The sequence below is a fragment of the Bombina bombina genome, chromosome 2 (assembly GCF_027579735.1).
Source record: "Bombina bombina isolate aBomBom1 chromosome 2, aBomBom1.pri, whole genome shotgun sequence".
Lineage (NCBI taxonomy): Eukaryota > Metazoa > Chordata > Amphibia > Anura > Bombinatoridae > Bombina > Bombina bombina.
The window spans coordinates 825045867-825060576 of record NC_069500.1 but is presented as its reverse complement, the minus strand read 5'-3'; the positions used below and the strand labels follow the sequence as shown (position 1 = coordinate 825060576).

The following is a 14710-nucleotide window of genomic DNA, read 5'->3' as shown; positions in this document are numbered from 1 at the left end:
CATTGCCCCGTACTTGGTGCGCGGCTTTTTTTAGGCGAACGTATTCAGGTCCGCGGCGGTGATGGTAGGCGAGCTTAGGCGGGCGTATTGGGGAGGCGAAGGCAGGTAAAGTAGACGGCTTGATAACTATCCCCCTAAATCTGCTTTTCACACTGTTTTCTAAACAATAACAATTATGGTGTAGACGGTCCCTTTAAAGGGATTTTTTTTTTTACTGAAACCAATGGGAATTAGAACATTTACAAAAATAAATAAATAAACCAATGTTATCATTATGCTTTAAGCAGTTTTGTGGCCTGTTGCGTCATGCACATTGATTAACCTTTTTTGAGAATTCTGTTAGTTTTAGAATGTCCAATACCCAATGCTTATATGTCACAGATAAGAAACCCTGGCACTAAATGAAATGCCTTTAGGCCTTTCCCACTGTAAGAGGGAACACGGCCTGCAATTAAAACTTCTTAAGCCTAACGGACCTCTCAAAAATATGTTTTAATTCCTTAACGACCAATGTACCCTGTATGTCTGTGGTCGTTAAGGGTTTAACTAGCGCAGTTTTACCGACAGCAAAGCTGTGCTAGTACTGCATACCTTACTTCCGGAGGCTTGAAGATATAGCACGTTCTTGTCGACATTGGCAAGACCTGTGCTATATCCGGCAGATTGAGGGTATGTGAATGACTGCCAATATACAGTGGTTTATCATTAATTATTTTGAAGAAGGTTCTGTGACACTTTCAGTTGAATAAAGGGACAGTAAACACCTTCAATCGGAATTAAGGTAGGAAAAATCCTATTAGCTGATGCAATCAGCCAATAGGATTGAGCTTGCATTCTATTGGCTGATTGGAACAGCCAATAGAATGCGAGCTCAATCCTATTGCCTGATTGGATCAGCCAATAGGATTGAACTTCAATCCTATTGGCTGATTGCATCAGCTAATAGGATTTTTCCTGCCTTAATTCCGATTGGCTGATAGAATCCTATCAGCCAATCGTAATTCAAGGGACGCCATCTTGGATGACGTCATTTAAAGGAACCTTCATTCAGTGTTAGGACGTCGATGGAAGAGGATGTTTCACGTCGGATGGATTGAAGATGGACCCGCAACACTCTGGATGGAAGAAGATAGAAGATGCCGTCTGGATGAAGACTTCTGCTGGTCTGGATGTCCTCTTCTGCCCGGATAGGATGAAGACTTCTGCCAGTCTGGAGGTCCACTTGTGCCCGGCTGGGTGAAGACGGCTCAAGGTAGGGTGATCTTCAGGGGGTTAGTGTTAGGTTTTTTAAGGGGGGTTTGGGTGGGTTTTAGAGTAGGGTTGGGTGTGTGGGTGGTGGGTTTTAATGTTGGGGGAGTTGTATTTCTTTTTTTACAGGTAAAAGAGCTGATTACTTTGGGGCAATGCCCCGCAAAAGGCCCTTTTAAGGGTTATTTGTAATTTAGTATAGGGTAGGGACTTTTATTATTTTGGGGGGCTTTTTTATTTTATTAGGGAGCTTAGATTAGGTGTAATTAGTTTAAAATTCTTGTAATTTTTTAATTATTTTCTGTAATTTAGTGTTTGTTTTTTTTGTACTTTAATTTTAATTTTATTTAATTGTAATTAGTTTTATTTAATTGTAGTTAATTTATGTAATTAATTTAATGATAGTGTAGTGTTAGGTGTAATTGTAACTTAGGTTAGGTTTTATTTTACAGGTCATTTTGTATTTATTTTAGCTAGGTAGTTATTAAATAGTTAATAACTATTTAATAACTATTGTACCTAGTTAAAATAAATACAAAGTTGCCTGTAAAATAAAAATAAATCCTAAAATAGCTACAATGTAATTATTAATTATATTGTAGCTATCTTAGGGTTTATTTTATAGGTAAGTATTTAGTTTTAAATAGGAATAATTTAGTTAATATTAGAAATATTTATTTTGATTTATTTTAATTATATTCAAGTTAGTGGGTGTTAGGGTTAGGTTTAGGGGTTAATTACTTTATTATAGTGGCGGCAGTGTAGGGGGGACAGGATAGGGGTTAATATGTATAATGTAGGTGGCAGTGGGCTTCGGGAGCGGCGGTTTAGGGGTTAAACAACCTATTTAGTTGCGGCGGGGTCCGGGATCGGCAGGATAGGGGTTAATAACTTTATGTAGGTGGCGGCGGTATAGGGGGCGGCAGATTAGGGGTTAATAGGTATAATGTAGGTGGCGGTGGGGTCTGGGAGCGGCGGTTTGGGGGTTAATATATTTATTATAGTTGCGGCAGGGTCCGGGAGCGGCAGTTTAGGGGTTAATAACTTTATTTAGTTGCGGGGGGCTCCAGGAGCGGCGGTTTAGGGGGTAAAACAGTATAGTATAGTGTGGGTGCTTAGTGACAGTATAGCAAGAAAGCTGCGAATAAGCCGAAGAGCAGCGAGATTGTTGACTGTCAGTTAACAACAGTCCGCTGCTCATCGCTCTGTATTTGGTGCGCAGCTTTTTGACAGCTTTCTTGATAAATTTGGCGAACGTATTCAGGTCAACGGCAGCAATGTTAGGCGAGCTTAGGTGAGCGTATTGGTGCCGGCGAATGCAGGTAAGTAGACAGATTGATAAATAGAGGCCTTAGTGTATATCAGAAATGTCTTCTAATTACAAAGTTCTTAGTGTTTCTTTAACAACTGTTACCAGGATTTATTTATGATTTCTATATTCAAACTGTATGCTGTAATTTGGCTCTCTTAAACAAAACATTTTCTTACCTTGCATATTCCATATTATACAGCTAATCTACAGTTACTGTAAACTATACATGGCTTCTTAATTAATAATACATACAAATATAAAAACTCAGGTACCCTTTTGAGTTATTGTGTAAATAAACTTGATTCTGAATTCCAAATATAATACAGAATTATAAATATAAAAATTGTAACAAAAACTATTATAGCAAACTATCACACTAGAACAGGGATTTTCAAACCTGTCCTCGGTCTCCCTAACAGGACAGATTTTGAGTATATCTGAACTAGAGCACAGGTGAAATAATCAGCTGATTAGTAACCATGGTTATTTTACCTGCTCTCACTCAAGGCAATCCTGAAAATCTGGCCTGTTAGGGAGGTCTCAGGAGAGCTTTGAAAACCCCTGTACTAGAACATTATATAGACATTCACACAAATGCCTTCATTTGCAGTTGGATAGTAAAATGTAAAGTCACCCAATAACCTTATAGCACATACTTTTTATCATGTTGACATCATTGGCTCCATCTCCAATTGCCAGAGTGGTAACATGTTTGTGTTTCTTCACAAGCTGGACTATCATTGATTTCTGTTTTGGAGTCACCCGACAGCAAATGACAGCCTGGCACCGGGATGCCAAATCTACGAATGCCCACTCTTTTAGGTACTCCTCATTTTTACCCTGGTTTATCCTCATCCTGAAGAATTTTTCGATTATTTTCTGGGAAAGTGAGCGTTGATTCTGAATACTGTCTTGTGTACCTAAGATTTGATTCTGTAGGAAAGACAAAGGTACTATTTGGCAACCACTTCAAAAACCTAGCAACTCTAAAAGCATATTTTATATATAGATTTATATATATATATATTTATTCAAAAGGATGCACTCCATGGAACAATCCACCAACAGCCACAGTGCTATATACAAAGTCAATATTCCAAAACAGAAATAAGCAATCAGTGGACTTAGTAAAACTTATCTTTTAATCTCCATCAGATAAAACAGCATGTGCTGTTTTTATCTGATGGAGATTAAAAGATGAGTTTTACTATACATATACAGTATATACATACAGAGTACTGCGCAAAAGTCTTAGGCCATCATTAGATATGTTGTTTTAACAATGGTATAATGAGCCTATATAATTATTTCTCAGTCTCTTCATTAGTATACAACCAGAAAATACAGGATATTTGTATGCAGTATTTAAAAACAGAAACCCTCCAGAAAAAAACAGCTTCTATAGGCTTACGTGGCAAGTATTTAGTGTGACCTCCCCTTACACTTTGAGCAATAGCAGGAATCTGGCTCTTGTAAACCTGAATGGAACCATAATTAATGTAATTGCTAACACCTGTATTTGTCCTACTATTTCATGTCAAAATGACTGCTGTGAAAAAATATATTACATCAAGACATGCTTGAGCATTACATACACATGTGGTATGAGTTTAATTAATTGAAAGCTTGCTAATAAGACCAACTTTCAATCACATCATTCCATTCAAAATGACAAATCACAGGATTTGACAGACATAAAATCATACTTTTGCATCAGCAAGGCCACTCTCAAAGGGAAATCAGCAAACAAACTGGATACTCAAGATGGGGTATTTAAGCTGTTAAAACAATTTGAAGAATAAGGAGTGGTTGAGGACAAAAAAACTTTCAAAATCTGATGAGAAGTTTCTCAGAGTTTCTTTTTTGAGAGACTGGAAGAAGTCCTGCAAGGACCTGGCTCAGCATCTGGCAGCTTCATCAGGATGCCAAGTTGACCCTTCTATAGTCTGAAGAAGCTTGATCAGGAATGGTCTTTGTGGAAGGGTAGCCAAGAAACCACTTTTTCAGAAGGGGAACAGGGTGAAAAGGCTAAGATATGTACAGACAGGTACAGACAGGTTTTAATTCATCATGCCATTCCTTCTAGGAATCTCCTGATTAGGAATGTTTTTTTTGTTGCATGTGAAATATTTGGAGAGAAAAACAGCTGTTAAAACACTGACACTGTCATATAAACACACATACACACACATAATTATATATATATATATATATATATATACATATGCACACACACAATATACATATATATATATATATATATATATATATATATATATATATATATATATATATAACACAGAGAAAATACAGTGCTACAAATATAAATGTCCCAAAAATTTGGAGTACCAGTAATGTCCTGAAATTGTAGGTCTCCCCAGACAATCCCAAACACACCAGTCAAGTGTAAGTGGGAGGGAAAAAAGGTTTGTCCTTCACTCGCAGCCTGATCCCAAATGGGGCAAATGGAGTCCACCTGGAGACAGGAAAACTTCCAAAGAAAATCTGGAACAGAAGAGGGAAGGGTACACAGCAAAAGAGACCTTCCTGGTGTAGTATGTAAAATGCACTTGAAACTGTTCTACAAAAAAAGGCCAATTGAACATTCACGTGTTTTTACCTCAACTCCTATGAGGTATGGATAAGACACTGTGTGGTAGATATCCACTGGAGAAGGCAACTCAGTCCCCTTTCTTTTCAGCATACATTCCTCTCCTTAGAGCCAGTCCTCACCTCCCCAGCAGAAGATGAACAGCTTTGAAAAGGGGGATTTCAATTTATGTGGAGTGGGGTTGTGATGACCCTTGTAAGGGAAGAAGGGGCTATATGCCAGTTGTTTCTGCCAACTATTTATTCAGACATACAGCAAGGTCTCAGTTCTTCCCTCTCTGGAGTAGCCTGCACAATGAGACAGATTGCTGGGGAGGTGAGGATCTACTGGATCTAAGGAGAGGAACGTATGCTGAAAAGAAAGGGGACTGAGTTGCCTTCTCCAGTGGATATCTACCACAGTGTCTCATCCATACCTCATAGGAGTTGAGGTAAAAACACGTGAGTGTTCAATTGGCCTTTTTCTGTAGAACAGTTTCAAGTGCATTTTACATACTACACCAGGAAGGTCTCTTTTGCTGTGCACCCTTCCCTCTTCTGTTCCAGATATATATATATATATATATATATATATATATATATATATATATATATATCCCAGGACATACTTGAAAAAGAGAGAAATCTCAATGTATCCTTCCTGGTAAAATATTTTATAAATAAATAAAAAATAAATAAATATATATATATATATATATATATATATATATATATATATATATATATACATATATACAGAAAACAAAGGTTAACTCCTGGATAAAGTGAAAAATTCAACTTGGATGCATCGGCGTAATCACAAACAATACCATGCACAGCCTTTAGATCGGACAAAATTTAAAGTTCAACCAATCTGTTTCTAGGTAGGTTTGAATCATTATATATATATATATATATATATATATACACACACAAACCCTTTCCATATGCTTATACAGGTCTATGCCAGGTATATTGGCAACCTGGTAATAATATGGAATGGCACTTATATTCAAGCAGGTGATTTTCTGTTGTATTTAAATTCAAATGATATAAATTTGCAATTCACATACACACTTGACAAAAATAGGATACAATGGCCTCTATTTATAAAAGTCTGGCGGACCTGATCCGACAGTGCGGATCAGGTCCGCCAGACCTCGCTGAATACGGAGAGCAATACGCTCTCCGTATTCAGCATTGCACCAGCAGCTCACAAGAGCCGCCCCCTGCAGACTCGCAGCCAATGGGCCGCCAGCAGGGGGTGTCAATCAACCCGATCGTACTTGATCAGGTTGAATTGCGGCGATGTCTGTCCGCCTGCTCAGAGCAGGCGGACAGGTTATGGAGCAGCGGTCTTTAGACCGCTGCTTCATAACTGGTGTTTCTGGCGAGTCTGAAGACTCGAAAGAAACACGGGCCGTCAAGCTCCTTTTGGAGCTTGATAGATAGTCCCCAATATCTGGACGTTCTCCTGATTGGTAAGAGTAACAAAATCTCTGCAGAACTTTATGGAAAGGAGATTTCTGGCAACACTATCTTGAGAGAAGACTCATGCCACTCTCATCATCTTAAAAAAGTTATTCCGAAAGCACAGTTTTTAAGAATCAGGAGGATATGTACAGATATCTCCAGCTATAATGAACACTCCATGGAACTCAGACAGACTAGTAGATAGAGGCTACAATAGGGATAACCTCATGCACATGAGATCAGAGATAGGCAAATTAAATAGACAGACATTGTTTAAACAAAATAAACACAAGAATCAGATGTCAATGAACAACAGTTATACACACTAATCAATCAATTTTATAACACAATACAGTAATCAATTTGGCACTATACGAAACATCATTTGAAAAAATCTAGGTATTTTATCACTAGATCCTCAATGCAAATCGATTTTACAGAATGGTATTAAATATGTCTCTAGAAGAGCTCCCACTATAGGCAGCCGGATTATAAAGTATGTATATAATCAAGGAACCCAATGCAGAGAAAACTGGTTAAACAAGAAAGGTTTTTATAGATGTGGGAGGCATTAATGTCTGTGCACATTGTACTATGGGAACAGAGGTAGTTTCAACTTCTACAAATTATGTCCTCCATATAAAATATAGGTTGGACTGCTGTTCAAAATACGTATTTTGTCTTCTGCTTTGAGGCGGTGGGCAGAAATCAACCCGATTGAATGCGATCGGGTTGATTGGCACCCCCTGCTAGCGGCCCCAAATCTGCAGGGGGCGGCATTGCACCAGCAGTTCACAAGAACTGCTGGTGCAATGATAAATGCCGACAGCGTATGCTGTCGGCATTTATCGATGTGCAGCAGACATGATCCGCTATATCAGATCATGTCCGCTAGCACCCTAGTAAATAGGTCCCATAGGCTCTACTAGCAGGAATCTGAAAGACAGAATCCGTGAACACCTGACCTCCATAGAGAAAGAAATTGCCAGAACTCCTGTTGCCAAACACTTTATCTATGAGAAAGAAAGAAAGCTTTATTTTTTCAGACTATAGATTTTATACCAGCTAACAAAAGAGGGCGTGATAGATTCAGACAACTTCTATATAGAGAAGTACAGTGGATTTTCAAATTGGGCACAAATGGGTATACATCTAAGGTGGGACCTGGATCTTTATCAGGGAATATAATGTATTTTAACGTGGATATTTTGTCGCCTTTTTGGCACTTTTTGCCTAGTTTCAAAATACAGTGTTGTTTACATAGACTCACTATTTGAAATGTATTTGAAATGCCTGTGTCTTTTATTCCTCTCTGTAACCAGAGAATCTGTGTGGTCACTTTACACTTTTTTTTTAAATTTACATAATCTGTATCTTTATATTCATATACACTAGGGTTATTTACCATAAAAAAATGTGTTTTTCTGTCCTCCATTTAACTGTGATATTCTCCAAGTGATAAAGTTCTAGTCTGTGGGTCTAGGTTTCACTCTGAATAATGATAATTCAACATAATAGTATATGAGTATACACTTTGTGATAATTACCAAGTAAGCGGTTAAAATGCAACTATGTTTCAAACTATAGTTCAAATTTCTTTGGAGTGCCATAGTACGGTCTGTTTAGATTTTATGCGAAAAAAACATTTTTGTACACACTTTCTTTATTGTTCTTTTAAATTTATACCATTCCAGTTTGTTTTTTATATAGTGTTTGCTGCTGTGCATACCTACTGGAATACAAAGATTTAACTGAAGTGCAACTATATACTCCATCACCTAGATTACGAGTCTTGCGCTATACCGGGAGCGTAAATAATGCAATAAAATGAGCAGTACGGCACTTTCCATAGTCCTACCATTACGAGTTACTGAAAAACCTCCTTGTGCTGTGCGTTATGCTCCATACCGCACAAAAGCCAAGGACTGAGTTTACGCGCATGTGCACGCTTTCCCCCATAGACATCAATGGGGAGAGAGTGTTAGAAAAAACTAACACCTGCGATCGCGGAATGGCAAATTGCCGTAACGCAACCCCATTAATGTCTATGGGGGAAAGTAAGCTACATGTAAACCTAACACCCTAACATAAACCCCTAGTCTAAACATCCCTAATCTGCCGCCCCCAACATCACGAAACCTAAATAAAGTTATTAACCACTAATCTGCCGGCCCGACATCACTGTCACTAAATAAACCTATTAACCCCTAATCCGCCGCTCCCCGACATCGCCGACACTAAATAAACCTATTAACCCCTAAACCTCCGGCTCCACAGATCGCAAAACACTAAATTAAACTATTAACCCCTAAACCTAACACCCCCTAAACTTTCAATTAAAAGTTACAATATAACTATATTAAAATAAATAAAATCTTACCTGTGAAATAAAAAAAAAACTTAGATTAAACTATAAATTAACCTAAAATAACTATTCAAATAAAATTAAAAAAACTACCAATTAAAAAAACCTAAATTACAAATTTAAATAAACCTAATACTATGAAAAAAATAAAAAACCTAAATTACAAATTAAACATTACAAAAAATAAAAAACACTAAAATTACGAAAAATAAAAAAACTCTAAGATTACAAAAATAATAAACGAAATTATAAAAAATAAAAACAATTACACCTAATCTAATAGCCCTATAAAAATAAAAAAGCCCCCCTAAAATAAAAACACCCCCTAACCTACAATAAACTACCAATAGCCCTTAAAAGGGCCTTTTGTAGGGCATTGCCCTAAGTTAAACAGCTCTTTTACATACAAAATATTACAAAGTCCCCCCAACAGTAAAACTCCCACACAACCTACCCCCAAAATAAAAAACCTAAGTCTAAAAAAAACCTAAGCTACCCATCACCCCTAAATTCTATCAGCCAATCGGAATGTAAGGGATGCCATCTTGCATGATGTCACTTAAAGGGAACCTTCATTTTCCAGCGGATGTCTTAAAGATGGACCCGCTCCGCACCGGATGGATGGAGATAGAAGATGCCGTCTGGATGAAGACTTCTGCCCGCTTGGATGAAGACTTCTGCCCGCTTGGATGAGGACTTCTGCCCGCTTGGATGAAGACTTCTGCTGCCTGGATGAAGATGGATGTCCGGTCTTCGAAAACTGTAAGTGGATCGTTGGGGGTTAGTGTTAGGTTTTTTCAAGGGTTTATTGGGTGGGTTTTTTTTTTAGCTTAGGGTTTGGGCAATGTAAAAGAGCTAAATGCCATTTTAAGGGCAATGCCCATCCAAATGCCCTTTTCAGGGCAATGGTTAGCTTAGGTTTATTTAGATATGTTTCTATTTGGGGGGTTTGGTTGGGTGGGTGGTGGGTTTTACTGTTGGGGGGTGTTTGTATTTTTGTTTACAGGTAAAAGAGCTGATTTCTTTGGGGCAATGCCCCGCAAAAGGCCCTTTTAAGGGCCATTGGCAGTTTAGTGTAGGCTAGGTTTTTTTTTTGTTTTTTGTTTTTTTTTTTGGGGGGGGGGGGTTATTTTGATAGGGCTATTAGATTAGGAGTAATTTGTTTTCTTTTTTGATAATTTTTCGTTTTTTATTTTTTGTAATTTAGTGTTTCTTTTTTTGTAATTTAGATAATTGTATTTTTATTAATTTAATTTATTTTATTTTATTGTAATGTTAGGTTTTAGTGTAAGGCAGGTTAGGTTTTATTTTACAGGTAAATTTGTATTTATTTTAGCTAGGTAGTTAGTAAATAGTTAATAACTATTTACTAACTAGTCTACCTAGTTAAAATAAAAACAAACTTACCTGTGAAATTAAAATAAAACCTAAGCTAGCTACAATATAACTATTAGTTATATTGTAGCTAGCTTAGGTTTTATTTCACAGGTATTTAGTTTTAAATAGGTATTATTTAGGTAATAATTGTAAGTTTTATTTAGATTTATTTTAATTATATTTAAGTTAGGGGGTGTTAGGCTTAGGGTTACGTTAGGGTTTTGGTTAGACTTAGGCTTAGGGTTAGGTTTAGGGGTTAATATATTTATGTAGTGATGTGGGAGGCCAGAGGTTTAGGGGTTAATAGTTTATTTTAGTATATTTGGTTGTGGGGGGCTTGCGGTTTTTTGGTTAATAGGTTTATTATAGCGGCGGTGTTGGTGGATGGCAGATTAGGGGTTAATAATCTTTAAATAGTGTTTGCGATGCGGGGGGGCGGTGATTTAGGGGTTAATAGGTTTATTATAGTGGTGACGATGTCAGGGAGCGGCAGAATAGGGGTTAATACATTTTTTAAGTGGCGGCGATGTCCGGAGCGGCAGATTAGGGGTTAATAATTTTATTTTAGTATTTGCGATGCGGGAGGGCCTCGGTTTAGGGGTTAATAGGTAGTTTATGGGTGTTAGTGTACTTTGTAACACTTTAGTTATGAGTTTTATGTTACAGCTTTGTAGCAGAAAAAACTCATAACTACTGATTTTAGATGGTGTTAGGGATCCTGTCATTTTAGGCTGTACCGCTCACTTTTTGGCCTCACAGCAAAACTCGTAATACCAGCGCTATGGGAGTCCCATTGAAAAAAGACTTTTAAAAAGTGCGGGTACTGACGTTGCGTGACGGCCAAAAAGGTGTGCAGTACACCTATTCTGACAAGACTTGTAATAGCGGCGTTAGGGAAAAAGCATCGTTATGAAGCATAACGATGCTTTTTCATTCATAACGCAAAACTCGTAATCTAGCTGAAAGTGATTTGAAATACCAAGAAGCCCCTCTCCCTAAGTTTAAAAAGTGCACCAAAAAGTGACCCTGTAGTCATGGTGATTATTATCAACAATCAACATCATGTCCAAATGAGTATATTCTAATTTCTAACGCCACCTATATGAAAGAAACAGAGTTTTATAGAACATTTGTTTAGCTAATTACGCTAATTATAAGGTTAATATTATAACTTAGATTACAAAATCTTCAGGTTTACTCAAAGTAGGTGATGCACAAATGAATACACCCAACAACAAAAACTACTACATCTAGTATTTTGTATGACCTTCATGATTTGTAAGGACAGCACCAAGTCTTCTAGGCATTCAATGAACAAGTTGGCGACATATTGCAACATCGATCTTTTTCCATTCTTCAAGAACAACCTCTTTTAGAGCCTGGATGCTGGATGGAGAATGATGCTCAACTTGTTTCGTCAGAATTCCCCATACTTGTTCGATTGGGTTCAGATCAGGAGAAATACTTGGCCACTGCATCACTTTCACCCTGTTCTTCATCAGAAATGCAACAGTGGCCTTAGATGTGTGTTTTGGATCATTGTCATGTTGGAAAACTTCACGACGACCAAGGGTACGAAGAGATAGTAGCATCTTCTCTTTCAATAAAGAGCAGTACATCTGTGAATTCATGATACATCAATGAAATGCAGCTCACCAACACCAGCAGCGTTCATGTAGCCCCACAGAAGGACACTGCCACCACCATGTTTGACTGTAGGCACCAGGAATTTTTTATTGTACATGCATGCACCTTTGCGATGCCATACAGTTTTGAAGCTATCAGTTCCAAAAACATTTATCATGGTCTCATCACTCCAGAGTACCAGTAATCTTCTTTTTCAGCATGTGTCCCGGCAAATTCTAGGTGGGCTTTTTTTGTTCATGGGCTTTAGGAGAGACTTCCTTCGTGAACGACACCCATGCATGCCATTCCTTTGCAGTGTACCCCGTATTGTGTCATGGGAAACAATGATCCCAGTTTGGCTTTCTACTTCTTTAGCTAACTGCAGTGAAGTTGTGTGGCGATTTTCTTCAATCCTTCTCAACAGAAGACGCTCTTGTTGAGGTGTTAACTTCCGTGGATGGCCTTGACGTCTCTTTGAGATGGTTGCAGTTCCCTCTTTGTTACATTTTTTTATTTATTTTTTATTTCATAATTTTTTATTGAGGTTGTTATAGTTTGCAACAGTAAGTAAAGTTTACAGTAAGGATGAATAGTACACAATCTATTGCAGTGGTATGACAACATATTACAGGGTTGTAATTTTTCTACTCAAAACTGAAGAGCGATAATTGAGAGGAATGCTCAATGGTATTAAAAAATAGTATTAAAAAATAGAATTAGCGCCTAGAATCGTTTACTTGCTACACTACAAAGGACCCCCTAATAAGGTCCTAAAGGGTTAGATAATGAGAAAAATTATAGGAGCGCCTTAAAGGCTAAGGTAAACTCCAGGTTCCTTATACAATATCACCAAAAATCTAAGGTGTATACAAAGCTGAGCAATAATCAAATACATACAATACTAAAAAAAAAGATAAAGACTTCTCTTTATTAACAAACATCAGATTCTTGCAAGGATACACAACTTAAAATCAATCTAATTCCAGAGTTAACTAGATACTAGCAATATTCCAGCAATATTCCCGATCTAAATCTATGTCTCACTACGATAAACCAGATGTGGCTAATAGTGGGGATTAATACACAATTACAAAATCTGTTACTGGAATGTAATAGGGTGTATACAAAAACAGATCACACGGAGATTGATGTGAGCTCCAATGGTGATAAGTGTGCTTGTGTTAATATTAGACTGACCAATTTGGTCTCATTAAAAATACACGCATGGGATCTAAATATGTGCAAAATTCACAGTGAGTGAACAACAAATTAGTGAGTAACTACAATCACTAAATTTGGGGAGAAAAAAAACAAAACAAAAAGAATATATATCAAAAGTACTTAAAAGTATGTACTAGCAGTGTGCGGTGTCAATAAGGTTAATCAAAAAACATTCATATGCGCTCAACAAAATCTAGGTGGTGTGATAATAAGAGTGGATTGAATTAAACAGGTGGAGAACAACAAGGTGAAAAAACATAATACCTTAAAAATGCATTATCCCCAAGATCGAATACCGGTATGATCTGTTAAAGGTAAACCAATTGGTGGTGAAAATAAATAAATATATATCATAAAAATGTATCAGAAAAAAGTAAAATAAATAACCAAAGCTGATGGATTTTCTTTGGCTATAATATCTATGGATAAGATTTAATGGCCATAGGGTATTACTCCTATTAAAAACAGTAGTATGTGTACTACAACATATTCTGGGGGATAATTGAGAGGACTAAATATAATACATTGGAACCTCCTTTTTAAGCCTTATTAGTTCCTCTAATTTCTCGGAGGGTCACTCATGAACCCTATTACACATAAGTTACACAAAGAAGAAATAAAATGATACGAATGGTTACTCTTGGACCATGAAGTTAAAGTATAAATTTACAAAGATATCTTAGATGTCCACATTAAAACATTGTTATGAACTTATAAATGTGTTTAGAAATGTAATCTAAAAATATGATATTCTAGATAATGAGCTAGCATATTAATATATTACAATTCTGAACAAGAGGAGAAATATATAATTATCTGATATAATAAGTACAATTCAATATGTTATGGAGGCATGGTATCTAAAATGTGATAAAGTGAGATTATATTGCAGTACTTATGCTATGTACATTAGAGAGAACTGCATAACCCTCACAGCTCAAGAGAATAAATATAATTGAGCCCAATTATTTTCATAGTATGGCCATAGGCTTATATCAGGTCAATAGGAGCAGTGTAGTATTATGTAAGATGCTTTCTATAAACTAAAAGCTCAGACCTCTCTAACTAGAGATAAAAAATGATTACCCAGCTTTATGGTCTTTATGGGGAGTATATAAGATGTGAGAGAGTTGCCTGAAATAAGGCATAAGATAGGGACTATATAAATATAATGGTAATTGGGTACAAGGGCAAGTAGGGAGGGGAACAACTATATTATAAAAATGGCTCTGGGTAGTATAGAGCTCTAGTGTCTGGAACATTCACTTGGTCACTCGCCAAATTAAAAGGCTAACCCATTCTTTACAGTGAACATATATGGAGAAAAGGGCTTCCAGATAGATAAAGATAAGGGGGCCCATTTATCTAGATCCATATGGAGCTTGAGGGCCTGTGTTTCCGGTGAGCCTTCAGACTTACCAGAAACACAAGTTATGGAGCAGCAATGTCTGTCCGTCTGCTCTGAGGAGGCGGACAGACATCGCTGCAATTCAACCCGA

General features: G+C 37.0%; 1 protein-coding gene across 1 annotated transcript in view; it reads right to left on the bottom strand.

Annotated features, from left to right (window-relative positions):
• The window catches only part of ATP8B3 (ATPase phospholipid transporting 8B3), a 507825-nt gene that overhangs the window by 112961 nt on the left and 380154 nt on the right, over positions 1-14710 (bottom strand). Inside the window, 1 exon segment of the mRNA XM_053700104.1 lies at positions 3217-3493. Within this exon segment, the coding sequence (XP_053556079.1) occupies positions 3217-3493 (277 nt within the window).